The 27683-nt window shown below is 55.1% G+C and overlaps 3 protein-coding genes across 7 annotated transcripts in view; all 3 read left to right on the top strand.

Annotated features, from left to right (window-relative positions):
- EDA (ectodysplasin A) overlaps positions 1–1285 on the top strand; it is a 79257-nt gene extending 77972 nt beyond the window's left edge. For all 4 annotated transcript variants that reach the window (XM_069811623.1, XM_069811621.1, XM_069811622.1 and 1 more), the window contains exon 8: positions 61–1285. In XM_069811623.1, coding sequence (XP_069667724.1) covers positions 61–312 — 252 coding nt within the window. In that variant the 3' untranslated portion in view covers positions 313–1285. The remainder of the gene's footprint in view (positions 1–60) is intronic.
- A 5212-nt stretch (positions 1286–6497) lies between these two features.
- Positions 6498–10126, top strand: LOC104325229 (transforming growth factor beta activator LRRC32). The gene is given in 8 exon segments (XM_069810696.1): positions 6498–6551; positions 6554–6569; positions 6612–6673; positions 6675–6716; positions 6718–6771; positions 6773–6910; positions 6912–7073; positions 8015–10126. Coding segments are annotated over 8 exon segments (2493 nt in total). The 3' UTR covers positions 9980–10126.
- Positions 10127–15752: 5626 nt separating this feature from the next.
- On the top strand, positions 15753–26240 carry LOC104325003 (protein Wnt-11b-like). Of its 2 annotated transcripts, XM_069811619.1 has the most exons (6): positions 15753–18362; positions 18643–18762; positions 21875–22110; positions 22573–22850; positions 23507–23799; positions 24583–26240. In XM_069811619.1, exons 3-6 carry the CDS (start codon positions 21963–21965, stop codon positions 24755–24757), a joined length of 894 nt encoding a protein of 297 aa, XP_069667720.1. In that variant the 5' UTR covers positions 15753–18362; positions 18643–18762; positions 21875–21962; the 3' UTR covers positions 24758–26240. The 2 variants fall into 2 exon arrangements, with proteins under 2 accessions (XP_069667720.1, XP_069667719.1); XM_069811618.1 differs by lacking the exons at positions 15753–18362; positions 18643–18762 and adding an exon at positions 21557–21721.
- The last annotated feature ends 1443 nt before the right edge of the window (positions 26241–27683 follow it).

The raw sequence follows: 27683 nt of genomic DNA, 5'->3' as shown, positions 1-27683 counted from the left end.
ACTTGTTCTATGTGCACAAATACACTCCCTAATACCTTTCTTCTTCCTGCTTCACATCAGGTATACTACATAAACTTCACAGATTTTGCCAGCTATGAGGTGGTGGTGGATGAAAAGCCCTTTCTGCAATGCACTCGGAGTATTGAGACCGGCAAGACCAACTTCAATACCTGCTATACAGCTGGGGTCTGCCTCCTCAAAGCCAGGCAGAAGATCGCTGTGAAAATGGTCCATGCTGACATCTCCATCAACATGAGCAAGCACACAACTTTCTTTGGGGCCATACGCCTAGGAGATGCACCAGCATCCTAGATGAACTTGGCATGTCCAAGGATACTCACAGAACTGCACAGTGCTGCTGTTCATAAGCGTATCAGTATTTCAGGGGGTTCTGTAATCCGGCCATAAAGAAAACTGATCCAGAGCTATTTATTCCTATATGTGAATGCAGGAAGCACAATTGTCTTCTGTGACTTGCGTGGAGACTTGGATCAAAAAGCTAGTTGAAAAAGCGTTGTGAGGAAGAAAGGCTGTTGTGTCTGCCTTGTCTCAGTATTTCAAGTATTACTGCACTGATACTCTGCTCTGTGATCTTCACACGAGGCTTGTTGAGAGTGGTGTGGGTCTCTGCTTTTATGTTGCACTAGCAAGAGCATCCCAGGCGGTAGCGGGAGAAGACAGACTAATGTCCAAATTGTCCTATCCAGGCACTCCTGCTTCTGCACGCTAACGAAAGCAAGAAAGGGGGTTTCTGGTTTTCTGCCTTCCCAGTTCAAACTGGAACGGCCACGGGGTGCGAAGGGAGGTGAATAAGACAGGGTCAGTGGTGTTTACATTCATCCTCAGGAGTGCGAGCAAAGAAGGCGAAGTGCCTCTACCTAGAGCTTGGAAGCAGGCTGCAAAAGCAGTAAGTGCGAGAGGAAGATGAATACTTTATAGAGCAGGCTTAGCAGATAGGAAACTGCCTCCACATTCCAGAAATCACAAAGTCCCAAAGAAAATGCTGATTCCCGGTTCCAGTGCCTCTGCTACTTTCAGCTCCTGCCATTACCCCAGAGGTATACCTTGCCCTAATGGGGCTGCCTTAAAGTACTGCTGCTGTTACAGCAATTGGTGTTTTGTTGGGGTTGGGTTTTGGGGTTTTTTTGGTCTTTTTAATTAATATTTTGCGAACCAGAACACATTTCTACAGGCTTCACCGAGCCGCGTAGAGCAGACACAAGTACTTGTGAAAACACTCTGAAGAAGTTTGTCATGTTTAAGAATAAAATATTCAAACAGGAAATTTTTTTTTCTGTTTTAATAGCAACTGTCCTGCTTTTAGATGTGGTTTTTGTCCTTCCTTCCCCCACCCCTTTCCTTTTGGCACCCTTCTACCTAAAATGCTCTAATAAGTGGTGATGGAGTCTCTAGCAAAAAAAAATTGTATTTAAAAAGTCTGGTCCAGCATGAAGTCACCACTTTTTCTTTTCTCTGAGCCCTGCTGAGTCTAGTCATAACTCGATTTCTGGTGACTAATAGAAGAGCTGGGACACTATTGTTTCTTTTGGCTTCTTGAGCAACTCTCTCCCATTACCTCCCCTCAACTGGGGAGACCTAAAGCTATAAGATGTGCTCGAGCTGAGGAAGAGGCTGAAGCACTGATTGCTCTTTTGTGTCATGCCTTGGCTTGTGCTTGGTTGTGTTGGGGTTTTTTTTTAACTGGATTTCTTTTGAGAGCATGTTTTTTCTTTAAAAACTAAAGAGGTGAGGGTAGTGAAGTTTCAGCCTATGTAGCAAATGGGACAAGTCCGGAACCGACGTCTTGGTGATGACCTCCATCTCCAAGCAGAGGTGGCTCAGCCGTGGTCACCTGCAGGGACGTGGGAGCGGACATGTCTCAGCGCTGTGCCGGAGCGACTGATCTGACCGCAGAAGGGTCCACCCTGGCTGAAGCATTCTTGGCTCCGTCACTTTTCCCCATCCGTAGCGAGTGATCTCACTTGCCAAGTATTGCAGTTATTGGGAGATAAATATTTCTTGGGGGCACCCAGCTTTGGCTACAGCCTTGCTATTCACAGGAGGCGTGCAGTTTGCGGAATAACAGCATGAAAAATTGCCTGCTATTTCTTTTTCAATATGTTCTCCTCCTTTCTAGCCTTAACAAGTTGGACTAGCAAGAGCCTTAGGGGCACTTAACTAGTCTTTGTGGTTTATTTCCTTTAGAATGGATTAAGAAGGACATGTTCCTCTGACAAGAATGAATCAGGACAACTGTGTATAGTGAGAACATTAAGCAAATCATTAACAGAATTGCTTTAGAATACAGCCTGAGCAGCAAGACTTAGGGGCAAGCACAAATAAGGCAATGCCTTGGGAGAGCGTGATGGATGGAGTTTGCATTCCTTGTCCCCCACTGGCAGGATCCATGATTTGCTCCTGACTATGGCTGCGGGCAGGAGGAGGCAGAGGGAGAATCCCTTCTCTCTGTAAAAGCCCCACGCATCGCTGTCGAGTTCCCTCTCTGGCCTCTGCCCGGGATGTGGGAGGAGAGCAGAAGGGAGCGGTTCCTGCCTCCCTCGTCCCAGGCCAGGGAAGGTTGTTCACGGGCTTTTTCTGATGCTCAGGTTACACCAAAGCGTGAGCTCGGTGTGGCTGAGTTGGAGACGTGGAGTTGGAGTGAGTTGGAGAGCAAGGAACACCTGAGTGCCGGTGGCCTTGGTACGGAGAGCCGTGGTCATCCCTGGGATGAGTGGGCGGATCACCAGTCCTGTAGCAGCCATGCAGAGTCTTTATACTTGAAACCCTTTGGCCTCTCTAGCAACAAGTTCTCGTTAATGAAGTATTACAGCGCAGGTTACCTAGGCTGTAGTATAGCTGCTTCTTGGTGATGCTTCTCTAGATGGTGTCCCACCATCTTTGGTGCCTCTTCCCCTTAACTGGAGCTGAAAAGGCCTGGAAGCAGCTCAGAGGAGTGCAGGGAGGATGCGTATGGGAGGTTTTAACAAACTCCAGCAGGAACAGGGCCTTACTCCAGTCTTTCCCTCCGATGTCTTTGAATTTTGACGTATCTCGGTTCCTAGTGTGGTTGGGAAGGAAGTGCTTCACTTACAGACAAACGTCTGTGTATCCGAGATGGTGGATGCAAAACCAGTCACCACTGGTTTCCCATGAGCCAGCCTTTCTCTCCGGTGGTACTTGCTGGCTCTGCTCTTGCCCACGTGCCTTGGCTCCGCTGCCCAACTTTCGGCTGGACTCCAGCTGCAGAAATGTACCAAACAGCTAATTGGTATATAATGCATCAGCTAAAACCCTTCTCCCTCCCAAGCTCCTCTCTACAGAGACAACTTCTGGGGCAGCCAGCTCAGCTGTTGTGTTCAGGGCCCCTTTTGAAGGAAGACCTAAAGGTCATGGCTCCCTACCCAAAACTACCTGGCCCTTGCTTCCCTCCAGCACCTTTCTCACCCAGGTAAGCGGTTGTGGTCTCCCTGCCACCCACTGTCCCCATCAGGGGACTTGGCATCGTCCTTCCACTGAAGGAGCACTGCCAGGTGCTTAGAAAAGGGCACCCGAGCTGCGTTGGGAGGGAGATGAGCAAAGCGTTGGCTCGTCCATGGTTCTTCCCCTCTTCTTGGTAGGAGGTGGAGCGCGGGGAGTCCTTCCCGCTCGCTTGCAGGCTGGTGGCACCTGCCCTGGCGCAGGCTTTTGGGGGAAAGGGGAAGGGAAAACTGCACCCACTTACGAGCCTGACTCCCACCCACCCACCCCTACCCATGTTCATCCCTCCCAGGCTGGGAGAAAGCCTCTCGGACTCCCTGACAAACACAGAACGGGAGAGGAGTTGTGGGGAGAGAGACACGACTCTCCCCGTTCCCTGTAAGAGCTGCACGGTGATATACTGATGCTGTTTCGTGCTTCGACATCTTTATTCAAGACACTATCTGTATATAAAATATACATAATGTATATAAATTAGGATGTAAGTTTATGTAAATTGTCAATATTTTCTTTGCAAATAAAGCTTTTTTTCCTGATCTTGGTGTTCTGGGTGGGACTTCCTTCCCCAGCCAAACCAGGAGTTTGTGGAAAGTATTTTGGCTGCGCTTGTGCGATGAGACACAGCTGAAAGGTAAAGCATCTCCCCGTCCTTCGGGGAGTATTTGATACGCAGCTGCTGTGGCCGTGGCAGCGGTCCCGTCGTTGGGCTCAGCGCTGCTCAGCATTTGCCTTCCGACTCCCCGCTGCTCTCTGCAGTCAGGGGAATGCGCAGAAAACGGCATTGCTGTCGCTACTTATTGGGAGAGGAGGACAGATTCGATGTACTTGGATAACCAGATACCCTTCTGCCTCCTTAACGCCCGGGATGGGACCGAGCGTCTGTCACCCTGCGGTACGGCTGTGACAGTGGGCAAGTGGCTTTATCCCTTTTTTTTAGCAAGCCTCTGTCCTGCTGCTCGTTCCTCCCATCCTTTGGAGAGCTCTCACGTGAAAGCCTTTGGGGGAACAGGGGCATCTCTCTCTAACAGACCATTCTGGAGACCTGGGAGCCAGCTTGGAGGCCAGGAGTAGCAAGAAGCGTGGGATGCCCTGTGAGTTGCCAGAGCGAATCTCTTCCCTAGTTGGTGCTGCGCGGTTCGCTCTGCCTTCGGCTCTCGGTCCATGAAAAGCCTCTCGGTGTTTGCAGGGCACCTTGTATGGCTCTCGGTCCATGAAAAGCCTCTCGGTGTTTGCAGGGCACCTTGGACGGCTCTCGGTCCATGAAAAGCCTCTCGGTGTTTGCAGGGCACCTTGGACGGCTCTCGGTCCATGAAAAGCCTCTCGGTGTTTGCAGGGCACCTTGTATGGCTCTCGGTCCATGAAAAGCCTCTCGGTGTTTGCAGGGCACCTTGGACGGCTCTCGGTCCACGAAAAGCCTCTCGGTGTTTGCAGGGCACCTTGGACGGCTCTCGGTCCATGAAAAGCCTCTCGGTGTTTGCAGGGCACCTTGGACGGCTCTCGGTCCACGAAAAGCCTCTCGGTGTTTGCAGGGCACCTTGGACGGCTCTCGGTCCATGAAAAGCCTCTCGGTGTTTGCAGGGCACCTTGTATGGCTCTCGGTCCATGAAAAGCCTCTCGGTGTTTGCAGGGCACCTTGGACGGCTCTCGGTCCGCACCCGTCTCGCTCTGCCAGGCTCTCCTGCAAAGGGAGTTCACAGCCTCGGGATGCAAATGCCCAGGGGTTCTCCGCAGAAGTCCCTGATCAAAATCGGGGACTTTTCAGCTGATTTCATCGGCCGTGCCTGCTGTGCGGACCCATGCCCAGCAATTCGGGATGCAGGGAGGAGAGGGTCGGGGTTCCCCGGGCGAGGCGGCGGCGGTGGGGCCAGGCGCGCGGGGGGCTGCACCGGGGGCCGGAGCGCTCGCATGGCGCGGTTCCTCCCCTGTGCCGCCTTCCTCTTTCAGGGCTCTGCGCTCCGCTGCTGATGGCAGACGAGGGACGCCGAAGGCAAAGGTTCATCCAGAGGTCGGTGTTTCCCTGGCCGGAGCCTACAGGATTTTTACATCTGCACAGATGTGCTATCCTCACCGCGCCTCCGAAAACAACGGCGGGCTATTTGCTCGCAGCTGCCCTGGCCCCGGTTGCTGCCGGAGCCCAGGTCTGCCGCAGCGAGCGTCAGCCCAAAACACGGGCCCTGGTGTCCGGGCTGAGCCCTGGCTGACTGGTGACGTTGGTCTAGCTCGAGGCTGAACCACATCCCGGAGGTGGCAAAGCGCTCCCCACCACGGCCGCTGTCGGCAGGGCGAGGGGCAGCAGCAGAAGCCAGGCTGCTTCATCTTCCAGATGTGCCTGTGTGTTTATATATATAATTTTTTTTTCCCCCCTGCCAGACGCATCTAAGACTAGAGCAACAGCTCGACAGCTGAAACTACAGCAAAGCACATCCTTGGGCAACCACGCAGCAGCCTGGAGGTGCTCTTTCGGATGGGAAAGAAATGGGCTGCAGCGAGCCAAAAACCCCAAAAGCGTGCGTTTTGCGGAACGCCCCACGAAGCTCCCGAGGAGCATGTCCCGTGTGTCCCCCCTCCCCGGGAGCGTGTGGGCACTAGGTGGCACGGGGACATGGAGATGTCACCGCAAAAAAATCCCTGTGGTGGGGTGCAGCTCTGGGAGCCCAGATACCACCTGGAGCTGCCACAGGGAAAGTCCCTGTCTGGTTCCTGCCCTGGGCGACGAGGTGACCCAGCAGCCGTCCTCCGGTCCTGGCAGGGACATGGCAGCGAGGAGCCCAGCACTCGCAGCGCAGCGGGCTCCTGGGGAGGAAGAGGAGGAGGGGGATGCCAGCTCGGCACATCTCGCTGGGAACGGGTGGTAAATCCCGGGGAGCCGTTGTTTCCCCGAGGAGGGACAGGTGCCGTGGGAGAGTCCCCTCGGCTGGGCTGTGATGGTGCAAGGAGGGGAATTTGCTCTGCCTCACCTGCGGCCCCGGAGGCATCGGGAGTCCCACGGTGATCCCCAGGAGCTTGGTTCCCGGCTTGGGATGGCCGGGGAGCCCTCGCCGGCTGCTCCCGGTGTCCTCGGCACCAGCTGGCACGGGGCACAGCTTGCCCCAGTACGGGGCAGAGGAAGCTGGAGGAAGAGCAGGTCCACGCAGGGGAATTCCCCCCAAAAGCTCTCGGCTTTCCCAAGTACCATCTCTGCCTCCCGGCATTCGATTTTGGTGGTCGGTCCAGCTGATCACCTGAGCACCGGTGCAGCCCTGCCTCCTCCCCGTCCTGCCGTTTCTCTTTCCCTTCCTTGTGGCTTTTTGCACTGTTTTTCCCCCTCTGCAATCTTATGTCTTTCTTTTCCCACTTCCGTAGCTACGAACACCCACATGTGTTATCTCCTTCCCCCATCCCATCCTGAAGCCTATTTATATAGAGCCCGGCTCCTGCCCAGCTTGCCAGAGAGCGCTGGAGGAGCGGGACAGGGCTGGCAGTGCCCAGAGCCCAACATGCTCTTGTTTGAACATCGGGTGGCTGAAAGAGGATGCTTGCTGCTCTGGCTGCTCCCGTCTGTTCTCAGAGCCCAATCTAGTGGGGAGACGAGGCCCAGGTCCATGCTGTGCCAGCAGGTAAGGCTGCTTTCCGAGGAGCCCCTGGGTTGGGATGGCCCCGGCAGCATCGCTGGGTCCGAGCGGGGCTGCCAGCATCCCTCTGCGCAGCGCAGGGTGCATCTCCTCCCCACGGCTCTCCCCTCCTTCCAACCTCCATCTCTTTAACCTTCCCAGCTTTGATCTCTCTGCTCTCCTGTCTCTGAGCTGGTCACCCACTAGCTGGTCCCCAGCACCCAGCTTCTCCCATGTCCCTGCCGTGCCGGTGACACCTTCCAGCAGTCCCTGCCACAGGGGTGTCATTGTCAGCTCGAGATGCTTGCCAAGTGGCAGGACGGCGTGCAGGGTCTCACGGGGGTTCAGACAGCTGCCACGCATGTTAGCAAGGCAGTCAGGAGCCTGGACGTGGAGCAGCTGGTTTCTGTCCCACCACAAACGTGGCAGGGTGAGGGACAGAAACCAGCTCCTCCATGTCCAGGCTCCCGACTCCAAACTGGCAGAGGAAACCAGTTTGGAGGGAGAGGGAAGGTTGAGCCCACCAGGACGGTGCCCTTTCTCTGCCCAGACAGAACAGGGATGCTCTGGACCAGTCCCTGGGCTGTCCCAGTGCCCTCCAGAGGCTGGGTTTGCCCCACCAGCCTGCTGCATCTTCAGTGCTTACGCTACTTTTTTGCCCACCTTGCTTGCTGGGACACATGGGAAAACAGCCTGAGGGGCCAGAGGCTGAGCCTTCTCCTTGCACCATCAGAAAAAAACTTAGCAGTGTCTCAGAAAGCCCACCTTAACCCTGGGGACAAGCTTCTTGTCTCTGAGCTGTGGCTTTAGGTGGTCTGGCCCCTTCCCATCCCAGGCTTGGTGCTCATTTCCACGTTGTTCTTGCCCATCTTGGAGAGCAGATGGCTTGGCTGGAGCTGTGGTTTGTAGCCCCTCTCATGCTGACAGCTTCTCCTGTCTCTCTGTAGAGCCTCACAAAGGTGTCTTGCAAAGGAGTTGGCCTGCGCAAGTTTCCAAAGGAGCTCAGCCAAGGAGTTAAGTACCTCGAGCTCTCCAACAACTTCATCCAAAACCTGTCAGGCACCTACATGCCAGGGTTTGGGCAGCTTGAGTACCTGGATGTGTGCTTCAACCAGCTGGAAGCCGTGTCAGACACGACCCTGGCTCAGCTGCCCGAGCTGCGCTTTCTCCTCCTGGGATCGAACCACCTGGACCGCAATTACCTCGCTAATGGGCGAGCCTTTCATCTGCTCAGGAATATAGAGGTCCTGGACCTGTCGGCAAATAATCTGGAGAGCCACATGGCAGGCTGGTACATCAGCAACCTCACCAGGCTGAGGATTCTGGATCTCTCCAGGAACAAGATGACCAGCCTGCTGACGGATATCTTCTGGAGCACGCCACGGCTGCGCAAGCTCGACCTCAGCAACAACTACATCATGGAAATCGAGAAGGGAGCTTTTGAGGCTCTGGAAGAGCTGGAGGTGGTGAACTTGGCTTTGAATTCCCTCCACTGTATCTCTGGCTTCAGCCTCATGCAGCTGCGAGTTTTAAATCTCAGCCACAACGCCCTGGAGCTCTTCGTCTCAGAGGAGGCAGCGGAACCCTACCTGCTTCAAGTGCTCGACTTGAGCCATAACAGACTCCTTTATTTTCCAGAGCTCCCCAAAGCCCATTACCTCACACACTTAAACCTCTCCAACAACCTTATTGCTTCCCTGCTCCCAGGCTCACGCCATCCGGGGGAGTTTGTACTGCACTACGAGGAGATGGCGAGGTTTAATAGGACTTCGCGTACCGCGGCCGGTCTGACACATGTAGCTGACTTGGATCTCAGCAATAACCGGCTGCAGCTGTTCCCATTTACCTTCTTCCACAGCCTGGGCTCTCTGCACAGCCTCAGTCTGGCTATGAACTGTCTCCAGGACGTAGCTGGGGAGTCGCTCACCGACGGCACGGAGCCCCGCGACCGCACGCCTGCGCCGCCGGAGCACGCCAACCTCTCCGTGCGCTCGCTGGACCTCCATGGCAATGCCATCCACGTGCTGCCACGCTGGTTTTTCGATTCTCTGCCTCAGCTGGAAACGATCGATCTGGGCTCCAACAACCTCCAGCCCTGCGAGAGCCAGGGGAGCGACCAGGGAGGGAATTCAGGAGGAGGCACCTGCACCCCCTTCTACAACATGCCTCACTTGAAGCATCTGAGTCTTTGCAATAACAACATCACCAGGCTGCAGCCCTACGCCTTCAACCGGACCTCGCTGCTCTCCCTAGACCTGTCAGGGAACAAGGGCTTGTTCGTGCCTAAGGAAGCCCTGGGGGGGTTGGAGTTCTCCCTGCAGAAACTCTCTCTGAGGGGCAACCAGATGGACAACAGCAAGACAGAGCTCCCCTGCCTGGACACGCTCAAAGTCTTGGACCTCTCGGGCAATAATTTGAGCCTTTTGCCCGCAGGTCTTCTCTGCTCCCCGCTGGAAAGCCTGGATGTTCGCAATAACAACCTGCTGATGTTGGAAAAGCTGGCGCTCGTGAGCTGGTCCCACAGCCTGAAGGACGTGTCCGTCGCTGGAAACCCCTTCAGCTGTTGCTCGCTGGCCTGGCTGGACGTGCTGCAGGCAGCCGGCGTGGGCGTGCGGGACCTGGACGAAGCCCTCTGCACCTACTGGGACGAGAGCAGGAACTTCTCAGCCAAAATAACCAGCAGTCCTTGGTGGCTTTGTCCACATCCCAAGGGCACCGGCTCGCTGGCTCTGCTCGTGGTCGTGATGAGCCTTTTCTTTCTCAGCTCCGGGGCTTGCTGCCTTCTGAAGAAAGGACAGAAGTCGCCGGAGCGCGTGGGACTCCGGAGCAACAGGGTGGGGGTCTTACCCCACCACCCCAAAAGAGAGGAGCCAGCTGAGGTGAAGCCAGCAGACAGCATCACCAAAGTGTAGCCCAGCCCTGAGGAGCAGGAACTGTAGCAATCAGTCAGAACTCTAATTATTAATAATATTAATGACATTATTATATTTTAGGTCTCCTCCCCTCACTGGTACCCTGTGTGTTTTGCAAACCCAATAAAGGGAGCGTGGTTGGTGCTGAGCTCTGGGCCATCTCTCCTTCTCTAGAAGGAAGGTGCCCGCATCTGCTCTGTTCCCTGCAAGAAATTAAACACTCTATAAGCAATTGCGGGTGGGTTTTCTACCCTGCCGTCATACATTCTCATCACCCAGGACAAGAAACCTAGGCCTGGGCTGCTTGTATTGATCTACCACCCCCCTGAACCCATTTTGGGCTGTTTGCGGAAAGGGAATTGTCTCCATTGGTACCACCTGAGTGTTTCACAGCTTTTCCAGCAGTCACTACCTGCCTTTTAAGTAGGTTTAATAGGTCAGTTAACCACCTGCTCCTGCTCTTGAAAGCATCACCCAGCCTTGTGAGGAGTGGGCAGTGGCAGGGAACGGTGTCTGGTGGTGGGTCACAGTGCCGGGGTGGGGAGGGGAGGGGGTTTCAGCAGGATCCTACGTACCTCTCTCTTCTGCCTTTCCCTGCCAAGCCATCATCTGAAGGATGCTGTGGAGTTGGCAGGGCTTAAAACAACCCCGGGCACTGCTGTGGATGCAGGAAGGAAGTCTGCCCTGTTCTCAACCATTGGGATAGTGAGAATGAGAGAAAAATCAAGTCTTGTGCTGTCCCTGGCTGATGCTGGGTCATGGGCTCTTTGGGGGGGGGGGGGTGCAGGACGTTCCCGCCCCCAGCGCCTGCACTCCCGAGTCAGGGGCAGCTCGGTCTCCGTCACAGGGGGTAAGTGCTGGCAGAGGTGCGGTTCTTGGGGCATCTGGCACCCTCTGAGCACCCAGCCCACGCTCGGGCAGTGTTTAATATTGGGGGGGGTAGGACCCCAGCTAGGGAGGGCGGCAGGAGAAGGTGCTAAGTGGGACGGTGAGCTGCACCAGCGATGTGGGATGGCTGTTGTCGCGGTGTGATGGATGCTCTCGGTCCGCATACAACAGCCAGCTGTCTGTCCCGGGTGCAGTGTGTCCAGCTTCCCAGGGCAGAGCGGTGCTGCACCCCCCACGATAGCAGCCAGGTGCCCGATGAGCACCTGAAGGGCTGGGGCCGGCTCTGGGGAAAGATAAAAATAAGGCTGCAATGAAATGTTTCATATCTCTTTGGTTGCACCTTGAAAGTCTCCAACTGGCCTGGGCTACCTGCTTGTCCACACACCTGTTGGGTTAGAGGCTGTGAGAGCAAAAGGGCTTGGAAGTCACTTAAAATCCCAATTACTTTCTTTTTTTTCTTTTCCCTTTCAAGCTTATCGTGGTTTTGCTGTGAAGCAAAAGGCGTTTTTGCTGTAAAACATATGCCTTGCCCACATTGCCACTGGGGCTGCAGCTTCCCGGACTTTGATGGGCATCCAGCTCCCGAGGGACCCCCAGCGCCTTTGATGGCCCCGCGTTTCCATCCCCGCCTCAGTTTCCCTTTGATCCGGCACTCTGCGCCTCGTCACAGCGAGCGATCGGCCATGCCGGGGTGCCTGGGGCGTCACGGGGGAGCCTGGTGCTGCGTGTCACCACCCTGCAGGGACCTTTGGGACGGGCAGGCAGCCCGTGCTGCTGGTGAAAACCCAGCCTCCTGCTCGAGGGCAGCTATTTGCTTGGATCTCCTGCTTCCACACTCACCCTTCCTCTTTTTGCTCCAGCTCTCGTGCCCCTCTCATTCACCAAAGCCCCGGTGCATGCCAGCCACCCTCCCACCGCCACCACAAGCCCTCGTCCTCTCCCATCCCGGTGCTCCCCAGCTCCATCCCCTGCTCCAGCGTGGGCCCCAGCTGATGTCCCTGGGGAGACGCAGCCAGCTGGGTTCTGGGCGTGAAGCACGTTGTGCCAGGACCTGCCGTGCCCACCTTGGTCTCTTCTGCGCTTCTCCTCAGCAGGGTCCCTTGTCCTCGGGTGGCACTCGAGCTCCCTGGGGCAGGGACGTGCTTTCCCGCACGCCCACGAAGCGCCGTGATAGCAGGTGGGTGAGCTCAGCCCGGCTTCAGCCCGTCCCTAAAGCCGTGCCAGCCTCCTGCCCCAGCCCAGGCACTTGGTGACATTACAGGGACGTTCTTGGGGGCTGCCTGGCCGGAGCCCAAAACTCTGCTGTTGCCTTTGGTGGGTGTTTCTGGTACATTTTGTGTGGCCTCTGTTCCTCATTTAAACCCCCTCCCAGGCTGTACTTTCCATGCGTGTCGCCATAAGATGTCCTGCCCTTTGTGCTGCTTCTTCACCGGCGTCTTCCTCGCATCAAGGCTTGCGGAGGGCTGCAGCCTTGCAGCCACACAGAGCTGGGTGGCCGGCGGGGACATCGCGTACCGCCGGGTGCTCGGTCGGTGCCAGGCGCTGCCCCGGGCTTCCCGAGTGCTCCGGAGCCGTGTTTATCCGGCGCTGTTGACACAGGCTGTGTCGTGTCCCCATGGATCAGCAGCAGCAGCTGGTGGTTGACCTGTGTGAGGACAGCGGTGCTTGGGGACAGTGGGCTGCTGATGCCTGAAGGTTTCTCCGGGGATTGGAGCATCTGCTAAAGGGTGTACTAAAAATAGAAGGGATCCTGGTACTGGTTTTACCCTGCAGGGAAGGCACCCAAAGACACATCAAGCTTAGGGTAAGAGGGGTGGAAGAGAGATGCTGGCCCTGCTAAGGGACAGAGAAGCTCCCAGTGCCCAGGGGAGGGGAGGTAAGCTTTAAAAAAGAAAGCAAGCCTGGAAACTCCTGAGGCCAAAGAAAGGTTGTGAAGGTACGGAAACTGAGCCAGGGAAATGGTGTGTCGGGTTATTATCTTTATCGATGTCTGTGTGCTTTCCCGATTCGAGGAAAAACAGGATTCTAGGTTGTGGTCTCACAGGTACTGCAAGAAGAACTGAATCCACGTCAGCACTGAGGGCAATGCCCCCTTCTCCCAGCGATAGGAAAAGCGACGTGCTTTCAGCTTGGCCGGGAGCAGGGCACGGGGCGAGCACCCAGGGCTGGTGCTGGCACTGGCACAGGGGACGACGAGGTGTGACCGGGCTGGCCAGACCCTGCCCCTGCGAACCGCATTCCTGTCAGCAGAAACCAGCACGAGTTACCCACGAGGTCAAGAGAAACCCGGCTGTGGTACTAACTGGTGCTAACAGGAGGGGTACGTCCTATGTTATGCATTGCTCCTCAGCCTGAGCTTCCCACGGTTTATGGGAAATGGTTTGCTTATCCCAGTGATGTCTTGGCCTCTCAAGCTTTTCCTTGATCCAAAATAAGGGTAAAAGATCTGTAGAATATTGAAGTTCAAACAAATAAAGCGATGATGCAAAAAATGTTGCATTTTCATGTCATGCTGTAAGGCAGTAGGAGTATAAATTTTGGTCTGAAAAAATAGCAGTGGTGGTTAAAATATTGTGACCATTTACAAATTTTCTAGAGAACTAGTTGAGAAATCCAGCAAAACTCATTCTTTCCAGTGGAAAGCCTTCACATTTCACTGGATCTGCATTTTCAAAGAAAAATAGATTTTATCAAAAATTTCCAACTAGCTGTTCTGCTAACTCATGTGGAAATTACCTTGTCTGCAACTAACTTCAATTACAGCACACTCTTTTTTTTTTTTTTCTTTTTTTTTTTTTCCTCCCTTTTTCCCTTTCTCTCCATGGAGACAAGAGCCAGAGCTTCATCTGCTTCAAGAGCTGAAGAATTTCCTGGTCACTGGCTGGCAGCTATCGCTCCTCGAGCTGCCCCTGCCTGGCAGGGCAGGGAGAGCACTCCTCATCCTCTGGCTTTAGACAGAGCATAGGTTAGCCTAAATCTGCCAACTCTATTATAAGGTAATGCAAGATAACGTGCTTTAGGCCATTGTGAGGCGTGAAACCGTCGAAGCAGAGAACGCTATTTTCCTCCCTCTGCCCGGCAGCTCCTGCCCTGGGTTTCACCTGACCAAAGAGCTCAGGTAAGTCCACTTCCATGCACAGAGAGCAGCAGAACAGCTGCTGAAGGTATCGTTTCTTTTAATTTTTGCTGATATTGCTGTAATATGCATTCCCAAATGCAGCTGATCTCGTAAACCACTGTTGTCTTACCATAGCCTGGCTCCCCACGGCTGGGTGCCTTTTACGTGCTCCTAGCTAATGCGGCATTTGCTCTGCGGCTTTGGGATGGGGCAGGAGGCTGGTGACAGCGGCTCATCCCCATGTGTTACCTCCAGGACATCAGCCTGTGTCCCCCTCCCACCACTGCTTTCCATTATCACTCACTGCCACAGCCTCTTCTGCATGACTCAACAAAACTCCCCTGACAGCTATTTCTAGCCTAGTTAGTGAGGTCGGGCGTGTTATTCATGACACTTTCTTCCTCTCTGGTGGGGCTCCAGCCAGACTGGGACCTGCCACCAGCTCTCCAGCACGCAGACCTTCAGCCAGAGGAGACTCTGGCAGGGGACAGAAGGGAAACACAGCTCCCACCATCTCCCCTGCCTTGCAAAGTCCCCTGCCTTCTGCAGCATCGCTTGCCCGGGTTGTCCTGAGCTGCTGGGGAGGGGGTGCAGATGCCGACACATGTTCTGCAGCTGGATCCCCTCAATCCAGCTGTTCCGGGGCCCTGGGGACAGGGCGTGCTGCAAAGCCTGCTCTGGGCTGCCTTGGCGTGTGCTGCCTGCAAGAGGACATTGCTACGGCCGCAGGCAGCCCTGGTCAGGGCAGCCCATGAAGTGTCACCAGGTGCTCTGTCTCCTTACAGCCTGAACCCACGAGCAGGTGTAGACCCCCGGTCCCAGCTTTGGGGCGCTGGAAGGCAGCACGGTGCGTAAGCGGCTCCGGAGGAGATCCGCTGGCAGGAGCGAGTTCTTGCCAGTCCCCGTCACCCCCAGCCTGCTTCTCAGTATCCGTCCTGTGGTGAGGTCACCAACTCCACCGCTACCTCGGAAAGAGGACGGAGGAAGGTTTCGCTAAAGGAAAGCAACCCTCTGCAGCAGGACGGTCACCTGGCACCCAGGGTGACCCTCACCAGCATCCCCAGCCTCCGGAGGGGACGGGATGCTCCCGGGTGCCCGCCTGCAGCAGGGATCTCGTCCGCAACCTCTGGGACACGGGATGGAAGCTGGCCAGGGAGCACGACCTGCTCCTCGCCGAGACGTCAGTGCCACATGACGGCGTGCCACAGCCACCTGCGTCACCACAACCCGGCGCTGTCACAGGCAAAAGGATGTGGCTCCTCACGCGGTCGGTCAGTCGGTAGGTGAGCGCGGGGTGGGGGACCGCCGAGGTCGGCAGGGGCTTGAGGGGACACGGGACATTTTGATGGCGGGGGAGCCCCGGGAAGGTCCTTGTATGAAGCTGCTTCTTCTGAGCCTGGAAGCCACAAGCCGTTCCCAGCTGGGACGGTAGATGGGGAGGGGTGCCCGTGTGCTTACGCAGGTCACAAACCATTCGTGGGCATTTGCTTTGGCCCCTGTCCGAGTCCCAGTAGTGGGGGACACGAACCTTTGGCCATCCCGGACAACTATTTGATATTCCTGCGCTAATTAGCTTAATCCCAGGAGCAAACTCTGTGTGCAGGCAAGCCCGGACCCTGCAGCAGGTCTTCTCCTTGTCCTCCTGTGAGCTCCTCCTTGAGCTTTCCCCTCCGGGCTGTGTCCCCAGGGCAGCCAACACCAGGCAGGCAGTTGGGGGATGATGTTTTCCAATGTTCCTCCCTGCTCCTCGCCTGCTCCCCTCTGGTCTTTCCCTCTGCTCAGCACCTGCAGATGAAGCCCCAGCAGCGCGGCTGCACTTTCTCCCCACGGCGGCTCTCCGGCCCGGGCAGGCTGGGGAAGGAAAGCCTTTCTCCTGAGCTGGGAATCCCCTCCTGCCCTCCTCCTTCCCCAAGAGAGAGCCTGACACGGAAGAGGAAGAGGTATTTTTAGCACTTACCCGACAATTGTTTCAAGGATTGAGCTAAGAAGAGGAATTGACATCAAATGAAGGATTGCTTTTTTGCTTTAAGGGGAAGCCTTTTTTTTTTTTTTTTCTCCTACTACTCAGTCATTGCAAAACTTTTCTCTGAAAAGGGATTGGTAAAAATCACCTTTTGTAGGAGGCAGCAGGAGATTGGCGTCATAAATCGCTGGACGCTGTTCCCTACGCTGGCACTGGCTCCTCGTGCCCTTGCCCAGCTCCCATGGTGACCTCGCATCCCAGTGGAAGGGGACAGGGTGGTACTAAGGCCCTCTGCCCCAGCACTGGTCACAGCTCCCAGCACCTGCGAAGCTATGAGATGCCTCCACCTGTCAGACCATCCTCGCACATGTCCTCTCTGCATTCCTGCTCTCCAGCAGCTTTTCCCGACTGTTGTCCATGGCTTCTTCTGAAGCTTCTGGGAACCCAGGTGCTCTCGCCTGCCCAGCTGCCATCCAACCCCAGTATGTACTGGCTATGGCAACCCATCTGAGATCCTCCAGGTCCCAGAATAAGACGCCATCCACACCTTGAGGAGTTTGCCTGAAAGCGACGTGGTTAATGGGAGGGGGGGAAAGTGCCTTGCTGCAATGTGAGACTTGCCAGCACCAACACGACAGGCAGGAGCATGGTGAAAGCAGGTTCTCCAGGGACCTGAAAGGGAGATGGTGGCCCTTAAAAGCAAAACCACTGGCCAGAAGGTGGCAACATCCCCTCTTCTTTCTGGGCCTGACACTGTGCAGAGCAGAGAAGGGATCAGCCCCTTGTGGCGGGGATGGGTCCATTTTGGTTTGGAAGCTCTAACCCCACTCGGACCCACCTTTGGATTGAACAGCTCGGGCAACGGCAGGACGATGCTCCATGTCCCACCCAGGTGGTCGGGCATCCCTGATGTCCATCTCCTGAACTTCAGCCTGCACTGGCTATAGTGGGTGCTGGTGTTGTGAATGCAACAGCACCTACGGTCACAGGGTGTTTCACGGGGAGGGGGGGGTTGCAAAGCCCTGCCCCAGGGAGGAACAGCCCCAGGCACCAGTATATGCTGGGGCCACCCAACTGAAAAGCAGCTTCGCCTAGATAGCAACCCTAGACCTTCCTCCCCCTCCACCTGCACAGAGGTGGGCTTGCACTTTGCCCATCTTTGTGTCTTGCTCAGGAGAGATTAGGGGACTGCTGACCTTCCTGACCCTCTTGTCTGAAATCGTCTGTCGTAGGGTCTGTTTGTGCTGATGGTCACTTTTTAAATCATTCCAGAAGGATTAGCATCTCCAGCAGGGCCTGTGTTCCCACTGAAACCTCCTCATCCCTCAGCAGAGATGCTCCAAATTGTCCCATTGCCACAACAACCAGCAAAGCAGCTTTTCCTGGCAGGCTGGATGCAGGACACCTGCTGCAAAGGAGTCCAGGGCAGAGTGTAACTGGGAGGGACTGGAAGCCACTGGAGGCCCTGCGTCCCTCTGGCTGGTGTCTGAAGAAGGAGGTGTCTCGTTAGACACGCCCAGCACACAGGATTGCCTTTGCTTGGCAATTCCTGCCTTGCACATGCTTGGTGAACCGCTGCCCTCCCTCTGCCCACTGAGCACATGATGCCCAAAAAAGCACCCAGGCACCTCCCAACACTGACAAAAGCAGCTTTTCCTGGTCAAAAAATTCCTAATCCCTCCAGAAGCTGTTCAGATTTCCCCGCAATGTCCCCCTCTGGCCCAAGGCATTTCCCCATTCCCCAAGGCTGAAAAGGGAACTTACAGAGAATATGATTTCATAACATCAAAATCCTCGGGGTTAGAGTGAAGGGAGCGCTTGGGCTTGCACAAGGGAGAAGTGTGGACACCGTATCTGATTTGGGGTCAAGGTAAGAGAAGGATCTGCAAAAGCCATGATTGAGAAGGTGAGATGTCAAAGAAATATCAGGGACTTCCAGAGCACAGTGAGTACCAGCAGAACCGAACTGACTCAAGAAAGGTGAAAGCCAAACTATGTCGCTGCAGTGAGACAGGTCTGACTTCGGTCTTTTACCAAAGACGATGGATAACTTCATGGCAAAGGACCCCAGCTTTACCCCGGGGCCGAAGGAGTCTCGCAGCGCCCAGCTATTGGTCATACAGCAGGGCCCCAGGCACCCCAGGGTGCTGTCACCCTCTCCCGCACAGCACCAGCATCTGGCCCCAACAGCGGGTGCTGCTTCATGGGGCTTTTCTACCTCAACCTGCGGGGTCCTGTGATGTGTATAAGCAAAATCCATCATGCTGCGGACTTAACAGGGACTCTCTCTCCTTGCAGAGCCCTCGGTAGAAGGGGACCAGGTTCGGAGACTGGGTTCATCTCTGCCACGTGCCACCCGGGGCTGGAGCCAGAGAGAGTTTGATCTTACAGGGGACGGCAGTACCAGGGCTCAGGTACCACTGGGGCAAAACAAACGGCAGCTTTCTTCAATAGCAGGGATGCTAGGGGAGACATTGGGCTGATGAGGGAGCAGCTGAGTTCAGTTGAAAATCCAGGGGCTTTCAGAAAACTGAAAAAAAAGTTAATTGCATTGTGGAAATGGTCAGGGTACTTGAATTGTGTCTGGGACCATAAGGAAGCCTAGAGAGTGAAAGATGCTCTAGGGACTGCCCAGGCTGAAACAGCATGGCATGTCCCGATGCTCCCTCATCTCCTCCTGGCTGGTTTTCCCAGGTGAGCCCGCTCCTGCAGAACATCCTTCCCACGGAGGCCGGTGCGTTGCCAGCAGATCACATCACCCCTGCAGATGGATGAAGTCTGCCCAGATGCCTGTGCTTGACCTCCCTGCAGACTGTGAGTTACCCATCCCACAGCTGGGGATCACAAACTGCTCTAGCTAGTGTCTGACTTGCCCTTAAATCTTCCTCTGTGGGGCAATAATTGGGGCTGGAGAGGGCAGCAGAGGGGCAGGACCTGCCCTGATGTCCCACAGGTGCTGGAGGACTCTGGGGTATCTGATGCTTGGTCTGCAGTGGTTGGAAGCAGCATGTGCTACAGGAGAGGGTATGCTCATTGCTACCTTAGCCCGTAAAAACAGGCAGACTGTTGTTACTTTAATCAGCTTAGTCCTCATTTTAGAGACAGAAACCAAAACACGGGGTTTGGTGTTTAGGGAATATAGACCTGGGTTATCCCTTGTCCTCTCCAACAGGGACTCTGCTTTCTGCAGCCAGGAAAGCACTTCCCACCCTGAAATACTCAGGCACAATTTTCTAAGTACTGGCTGCAGTGAGAAAAGGTTCCTCTTGCCCTAAACCAGGGACTCCCAGCCCAACAGTGCCAGTGTTCAGCCAGTGGGATGTCGAGAGCAGGGCAGGCTTCCTGCTCAGACCACTCCGAAGCAGAAATCCGTGGATAGCACTGGCTGGCCTCCACGTGCCCTCTGCAGAGACATCCAAGCTGTGCACCCCGACGAGCAGCTCAGCAAATTTGCTTTTGTCCTGTATCTTTCCTCCTCCTGCTGAAAAATCATTCCTCAGCTGACAAGAGCTTTGGAGCCCTTTGGTGTCAGTCCCCAGGCATCAGGGAGAGGAAGGTTAATGGGATCAGAGCCAGCCGATTCCAGGGACACTGAACACAGCATCTCTTTCTTTTCTCTCTGTCCTTTAATTAAGCCTCATGTAACTCTGCTTGGGATTTGGGAGCGACCTCGGCGCTTTCCTGGCAGGACCCTTCCTCACGGGCCACTGCTCCGGCACAATGCACCTTGGCCTTTTCATCCCAAGGGAGTAGTTTGGGAAGGTCAACAATTCAAGCTGCGTGTCCTAGTTTTGGTGCACGTGGTAGCAAGTCAAAGGGAGGTCACGGGGGATACAAACCAACCACCCAGTTATGCCCTGTAAAGGGAAAGCACCTTCCAGTGACTAGGGAAGTTGCACAGCGAGGGAGAAAGTGAAAGCCCAAAGTAGAGGTCTTCAACCTGTGACTGCTTCCAAAAGAAGCTGGTGTCAGCTGGACTTCTCTCTCAGATGTCACCTCCCACTGTGCGAAAATATCAGCCCACCTGGTTCCTGCAGGTCTTCATAGCAGCGAGGTCGCACTTTTGTTTTTCTACTTAAGGAAGGGAAAGATTCAGAAAAAAAACCACCCTTGTGACAAGCATGTGCAAGCCATGGAAATGTCACACCAAACCACCCCCTGTCCAAGCAGGCACTGTTTTCCTGGCTGCATCATTTCTGCCAGCTGTAGTCTGGTCCCTGCAATGAAATGGGCACTTCTGCAGCTGATACCCGTGCCCGTGCTGCCTCACAGACATGCACGCATCATTTTGCCCACAGCACCAGGCAAACTCCCCTCTGGGCTGTCTGTGAGACAGCCAGTGGACTTTAAGCTCATTTTCTTGGCCTGGAGAGGCAAATTGCTGTGGAAGCTGGTTATGCTGTTTTCAGGAGCCTGGAATTAGCAGTACACATCGAAGCATTAGTTCTGATCTGGAAAGCCCAGCAACAAAGTCAAAGCAAAGTCCTTTAGCTGTCCCTCCTGTCCCCATGCACTTTGGGGTGCTGAAGGCAACAGAAGGCCCAATGCCAACTATGGACTGGGGTTTGCAGTGCTGACAAGCGAAAGACAGCCCCATGCTGAGTTAGATCCTGCTCTGACCACATGTTTTCTAATGGGCGCATTCAGTTTTAGGGCTGTTTCTCAAGTTTGCATGGGCAGGGCTGTAGAGCGGAGGCGGAGGGAGCCCTTGCACTGCAGCCCAGCACCTTCCTGCAGCGGGGAGAGGTTGCTTTAACCCCATCACTTTGAAATGTGCTTGTGGGCTGCATGCCAAGAGCCCTTCCTTCTGCTCCTCCTCTTTCTCTGCAGTTATGAAACCCACTAGCAGCTGCTGATGCCCTGACTGAGCATGGGTCGGTAAGATGGTTTGTCTGTAGGAAAAGGGGCTGAAGCTGTGAAGTCTGTGTCTAGGGGCAGGATTTCCCCACATTCAATAAGCTTCAGTCCCAGCGCAGCCTTTGGCTGGGTCCTCTCCAGGCTGGTGAGACCAGTGTCCACACCCTTGATTGACACATATACATCTGGAGTCTTGGTTATTGCAGAATCCTGGCTGTCCTCATGGGTCTCTGGAGACAGAGGAGGCAGATGGCTGAGACTTTCACTCTTTCTGGGTCAAGTAAAATGTATTTTTTAAAACTTCTTGCAAGGAAAATAAGAAAAAAAGCCAGAAATTACTATAAGCTTGTGCCAACCCCATCTGTCCTTTACTAACATCCTCCCTTTCTGATTCCTGCCAGCAGCTGCAGGGATGAGTTTTTACATGCCCAGCAAAGACCCATGTATTTGCTTTGTGATCCAGTGGCTCTCCCAAAGATGCCAAAAGCAGAGAACACCACGGCTCCGGCATCGGGGCCCCTTGCGCCCAGCACCTCTACGCCAGCCCTTCGCGGGGTAACGTGCCAGACCCGATACCCCCCCCCAACTCCCCATCGCCCCGAGCCCCTCCATCCTGCAGCGGGTCACCTCTTAATTGCTTCCCAGGTGCTGTTTCAGGGATGGTGGCTGCTAATAACAGCTGGACCCCCCCTCCACCCCCACCCCCTGCCCTAAACCGCTGTGAATGGCACCGAAACCGCCTTTGTTCCCCTCCCCGGGGGGGGGGGGAGGACCGTGCTGCCTGCAGCTATAAAAGGGGGCGGCTGCACCGAGCAGCCCCCGTCCCAGCTCGGGTCCCAGTCCCGGCCATGGGTCACCCCACCACCGCTGCCGTGCTTCTCTGCCAGCTGGGGCTCACCGCGGCCATCCACTGGCTGTGAGTAGTAGCCCCATGGGGGGGGGATGCACCCCCTCCCCGGTGCCCCCCGTTTGGGGTTCCCCCCTTTTGGGGCTCCCCCTCTCCGGCTGGGTCCCCGGAGGGGTGCCGGTGGTGCCCCTCACCCCGTTGATACCCATCCTCTCCCCGCAGCGGGCTGACAGAGAGCAGCAGCGGGGTGGCCTGGAATGAAAGCCACCACTGCCGGCTTCTCGCCGGGTTGGTGCCGGACCAGTTCCAGATGTGTCGGAGGAACCTGGAGGTCATGCACAGCATCGTCCGGGCCGCCCGCCAGACCAAAAGCGTCTGCCAGAAGACCTTCGCAGACATGAGGTGGAACTGCTCCTCTATCCAACGTGCCCCCAGCTTTGGCCCTGACCTGCTGAAAGGTAAAGGATGCTTCATCCTCTGTGTTCATGCTCCTCTTTCTGCCCCACGTAGCTTTCCAGGCAGGCAGCGCTTTAGGCAGTGCTTTAGCGTGCAGCACTGCTGTTCAGCTGATGGGTGTCAGTTTTGCCTTAGATATCTATTTCGGAGAACGCTGGCTGCTATCACACCAGTGTTAATCCTGTGCAACTTAGATCTGCAGGAGATGCCAGGCAGTAACTTCCACTTCAAACAAAAACAGCTGCTAGGGCTCTAAAAAAAAGGGGAAAGAGGTGGGGACGTAGGCTGTATACTGACAGCGTAACATAATGGGTGGCACAGGTTAAAAATACAGTGCAAGAAAAACGCCGGGCCTTGGTTTTATCCTATTGCCAGAAGAAAAATCCCTCATTTGCATTGTGAGATCTTTGAGAGGAGTGTTTGGCTGGGCAGGGAGGAAGGACATCTCCCCCTCTTCTTCCCAGGGACCCGGGAATCCGCCTTTGTCTACGCCCTGGCTGCTGCCGCCATCACGCACTCCATCGCCCAAGCCTGCACCTTGGGAGATCTCCCTCTCTGCTCCTGCGGCTCCGTCCCCTCGGAGGTCCCCGGGCCGGACTTCAGATGGGGTGGCTGCGGGGACAACCTGCGCTACGGCCTCCAGCTCGGCACCGCTTTTGCTGACAGTCCCTTAAAATCCAGCAAACTGGGGACACAAGCGCTGAAGGCCATGCATCTGCATAACAATGCGGTGGGCCGGCAGGTGGGTATGGTGCCCACCACGGATTGCTACAGCCCAGCACACCGTACAGCAGCCTGGCAGGCAGAGGTGCCTAATGGAAGGCGGTGACCTCCGGCCAGGCTGTTGGGATGCTGTCCTTAAGGTCAGGCGGCAACTAAATGGTTAAAACGGAGTTACAGGCGTTTGCAAAGACATCCCCCACGGCTACCCACCCCCCCCAAACAGCCCTGCACCCTTTCCACAACTAGCACAAGGTATTTGCCACTTCACACCAGTACTTCCAGCACTTCTTTCCATCCCTCTGATGGGAGCAGAGGCCCGTCCTGCTCCGCTCCAGCTGGGCTTCCCAGCCCTGCCCAGAACTGCGGGGTTTTGTGCTTTCACGTGCTCCTGTTCCCCAGGTGAGGACGTGGCCAGCCTGCACCGTGATGGCTAGGGAAGCCACCAGCCCCATTGCAAGCTCCAGCAGGGAGTTGCCCAAGGGTTGGGTTCTTATCACAAGGGGAACGAAGCAGGGCTGAGTCCATGATTGCCCCATTATATTCATTTAAACGTGGCAGTAAGCAGCTGAGCTCCTTCATCTCCTGAAACCTCCCATGGATGCTTTTGCAAATCAATCTGTAGGGTGGGTACCAGGAGAAAGCAGAAGGAAATTCATGTTTTCCTGTCCTCTGCAGGTGCTGAGTGACTCCCTGGATACCAAGTGTAAATGCCATGGTGTTTCAGGCTCCTGTTCGGTGAAGACCTGTTGGAAGGGACTGCCAAACCTGGATGAAATTGCCTCTGACCTCAAGTCCAAGTACCTGGCAGCCATCAAGGTGACCCACCGGCTTATAGGGCCCAGGAAGCAGCTGATACCCAAAGAAATGGACGTCAGGCCAGTGAAAGAGACGGATCTGGTTTATCTCAACAACTCTCCTGACTACTGCACCCCGAATCTCCACCTTGGGTCTCTGGGGACACAGGATAGGTAAGAAACTGCTGCAAATACACTCTAACTCAGCCTCCCATTTTATGAGTGTCTGTTCCACTGGGTTTGAGAGCCTGCTCCGAGATGCTGGTGCGGATGAGCAGTCGGTCCCCTGTCAGATGTGGACACCACAGGGACTGCTGCGAAACCTTGGCATCTTTAAGTCCCAAGGGCAGGAAGGCAGATGTCATTCTAAAAAGGCAAGGGAGAGCCCTCACTGAGCGTCTGTCAGCTCCACTCTCCAGGACAGGATCCATGCAGTGAGGAGTCAGAAAGGGCGATACCGCCTCTCCCTGCAAGCCTTTGGGTGCTGCCTGCCAGTAACCAGGACGGTTCAGCAGCCCTCGGAGTCCGCGGTGCTTCCCAGATGTCTCCTTTCCGGATTAGCTGCAGGGTGGCATGGGGGGAGTTTTCAGAGGGATGGGGAAGGCTCCTTTGAAGGCTGAGCCAGGGCTGCCTCGGGGCTGTGACTTGCAATCCCTGTTAGATTTAGCGGTAGCAAAAGTTCCTGGTCCTAACCATCCGCCCTTCCTTCTCCACGGGAAGTTCCTGCCCCCAGCGTGATACCGAGTGAGTGTGCCCAACCTCAGCCGCAGCTGCTCAAACGCTGCCGCAGTAACGCGAGCTGCCATCGACCCCAGTTTGCAAGCAGACCCGCGCAGCTCGTTGCCTCCTGCTATGGGCAAGTAAGCTCCGGGAGGAGGCCAGGGCAGATAGCTGTGGGTGCCACGGGTGGGCAGGTACGCTCCCTCAGCTCCCACTTGCGTATTCTCCTCTCGACAGGCAATGCAACAAGACCTCCGTGGGCAGCGACAGTTGCAACCTGATGTGCTGCGGCCGCGGCTACAATGCCTACACGGAGGAGGTGGTGGAGAGGTGTCACTGCAAGTATCACTGGTGCTGCTACGTGGTGTGCAAGAAGTGTCGGCGGAAGGTGGAGAGATATGTCTGTAAATAACGCCAGAGGCGTCACGGCAGGCGGGAGGACTCTTGCATCGGTCTCCTCCGGGGCACAGCCGGAGACCGAACGCCAACCGCAAGGGATGCTCTGAGCTACGGCAAGAAGGCGGCTATGCGGGAAGCCTGGACTCTCGCATTACCATGGCAGACCTCAAACTGAGAGATGCCGGGAAGCCTAAGACCAGAGGCCGACCTCTGTTCCATCTCTCCAGAGCAAGACAAAGGGCTGCCCTCCTGCAGCTGATCGGGAGTGTCCAGCCCTCTGTCTCCAGCTGGGGACAAACCATTTATCACTCTGCATGCACAGGCCCTTTTCTCCAAGGGTGAATGGGGACCCTGGGCTGCCATTGTCTCTTTGCGGGAGGTTTCTGACAGTGACCTGAAAGCCAGGAGTGATGGATGGGAAGGGGGGTAGACAGTCGTCCATTGGGAGAAGGCTGCAGGGGAAGAAAGCTGCTTCGGGTGAGGGGGTCATGGGCAGCTCCTCTGGGGACAGGTTTCCACTGTGGGCTCACCCAACACCATTGAATGTTCCTCCTCAGGGACAACTACTGGTCCTGTGCCCTTTGCAGCATCTGAAATGAAGACACAGGCTGGGACACAGGCAGAACCAGTTATTGCTCCAGGAGACAGAACTTGTCGATCCTCCCCATGACCTGCATGGACATCGCCGCTGCTCTCAGTGATGACTGATGACAGCAGACAGATCTAGGGACAGAAGTGGTCCCAGAGGCTGCCAAAGCAGGGCAGCATTGCAAAACTGCACCCAGCAGTCTTGTATTAACAAGGCAGCCATGGCAGCACTGTAGCTTCTGCCCTCTGGGCTTGTGGTGGAGGTGGAAGCCCACTCAACGTGTGGCATATTCACGGCTTGTCCTTCCTGCCCCCTCTTTTAGACCACTAAGGTCTTCAGCCCACTCCTTCCACCCCCTTAATACCAGGTGTGCTGGCACTCTGGCCTGGAGAGAGGACATGACTCCAGGGACCTAGGGAAATAAGAATGAACCTTTAGTCTCTGTACTTACTGTAAGTGGGATTCTGGTGTGTGTTTTTAAAATAAATGTATTATATGGTACCTCTCTGCGACATGTTTCCTAGGTCAACCTCCTCTCTCCAACTCCTTCTCAGCTGGCCACAGAGAAAGCGAGGCTGTAAGGTGAGCATAAAGCCCCGTGTCCGTACCCTTACACGCAGCAGGGGACCAGTTCAGTTTTAATTCTTCCTGCTGCTCATTGGCCCAGGTTTGTCTTTAATGACAGATATCTGTCAGCCTCAGCTACCGTGCACGTATGGAAAACCTGTGGGAAGGTTTCTATCGCCTGCTTCCTCAGGTCTCTGACCAGCCAGCAAGGAATCAGGCTTCCTGTGATTCAGCGCTGGTGGCTGGAAACCGAGGCAGTCCGGGATCATTTTCTGATCCTTGTGAACGTGGGCTGGACTAGCCAAGAGCACATGTGTGAACAGCAAGGAGTCAGGAGCCAGGGATGGGGGGCTCTGACGGCCCCCCATTTCCCGTAGTACGGAAACTAAGTGCTTCCATGGGATAAGAGCTTCCCAGTAATGCAGCCTTTGGAGAGAAAGGATGAGTCTAAGCACAGAGGTGCTGAGGAGAACCCCCAGCACAAGGAGGACAGGTAAACAGGATGGAAATCCTAGGGCAATTTCCTGCAGCTCATGCCATGACTCTGGTGGCTTTGCGTGCGCCTTGGTTTATTTGTGGTTTGCATTGAATGGAGTTGGCCTCGTTCAGCCCTAAGTCCAGCTGTACGATTACTCATTTCCATATTCATTTAATCATTTTTAATAGCCTCTGCTGGGTCACGGAATCAATTCATGAGCTTTTATTGTAAACCGTCCCCTCCACTTAATGTGCTCCAGGTTTCTGTATTAGTGAACAAGGGCCGAGAGTCAAAGGTGGCTTGAGACAAGCCTGGGAGCTGAAGTTAAAATGCTCAGGGGTGAAGCATATGCTCACATAGTTAACCAAGTGAGTTAACTATCATTATCAGTTGTTAATGTGCCATTGACTTGATCTGGCTGCTGACATCTAGCCTTCCCAGAGTGACAGTAAAGCCACAGCTTGCAAGGCTTCCGTCACAGCTGCCAAAGGCCAAAAAGCTATCTGGAGTTTGTCTTTTAAAATGCAATTAGGGGTTAGCCACCAGCATTCCTCAGAAAAGGGAGTCTTCAGCAGCCAGGCTGCAAAATAGCTGCAGTTTCTGTGTCCAGAGCCAGGCTGAGCGGGGAGGTGATGCAGGTACTTAATTAGGAGGATTGCTTAAATACCTTCCCTATAGCCACCTCGCTGTGCCTAGCCAGATCAGAGGGAGGTGAAACCGGGAGGGGCTGTGAACTCTGCAGAGCATTGCAAAACGAGCTGGTGAGAAAAAAACAGGGGAAGGATCGTGTGGAGTGAGAGATTCAGCCAGGAGGGTGGGAAATGTGATTTGCATTTGGTAACTACAAACACACATAGCCTGGGGTAGAGGAGAAGAGCCACAATAGCTAGGAATGCCCCGGGGAGATGTCATGATCCCCTCCTAGAGAGGTCCCATTTGAATTTCTGCCTGGGAAAAGGCAGGGTCAAGTGCTGAATATGCAGAGCCCTCTCCTTTCCTGGCTTCTTGCATCTTGACTGCAAGCCCAACAGGGAAGAGCTGGGAAAGGACTAGAGGGGTCAATCAGCAGCGAGGACCTTGGGCTCCGTTTGTGTCCTGCAGGAAATTGGAAAGCACTGTAATTAGTCGAAGGGTGCAAAGGGTCAGGCTGGCGGGAAGGACGATGGTGGGGAGGTGACAGCCAAGTGACAATGCTGAGTGGGAGGTGGTGTAATCTGGGCCCATACCTGGATTCACCAGGTTTGTGAGATCCGCTGGACTGGAAGAGTCTCCTAGAGCAAGGCAGTTGGCATCCGATGATGGATC

This window comes from Haliaeetus albicilla, chromosome 23, assembly GCF_947461875.1.
Source record: "Haliaeetus albicilla chromosome 23, bHalAlb1.1, whole genome shotgun sequence".
In the NCBI taxonomy this organism is placed as follows: Eukaryota; Metazoa; Chordata; class Aves; order Accipitriformes; family Accipitridae; genus Haliaeetus; species Haliaeetus albicilla.
The sequence above is the reverse complement of the archived record's forward strand: the minus strand, read 5'-3'. Positions and strand labels throughout refer to the sequence as shown.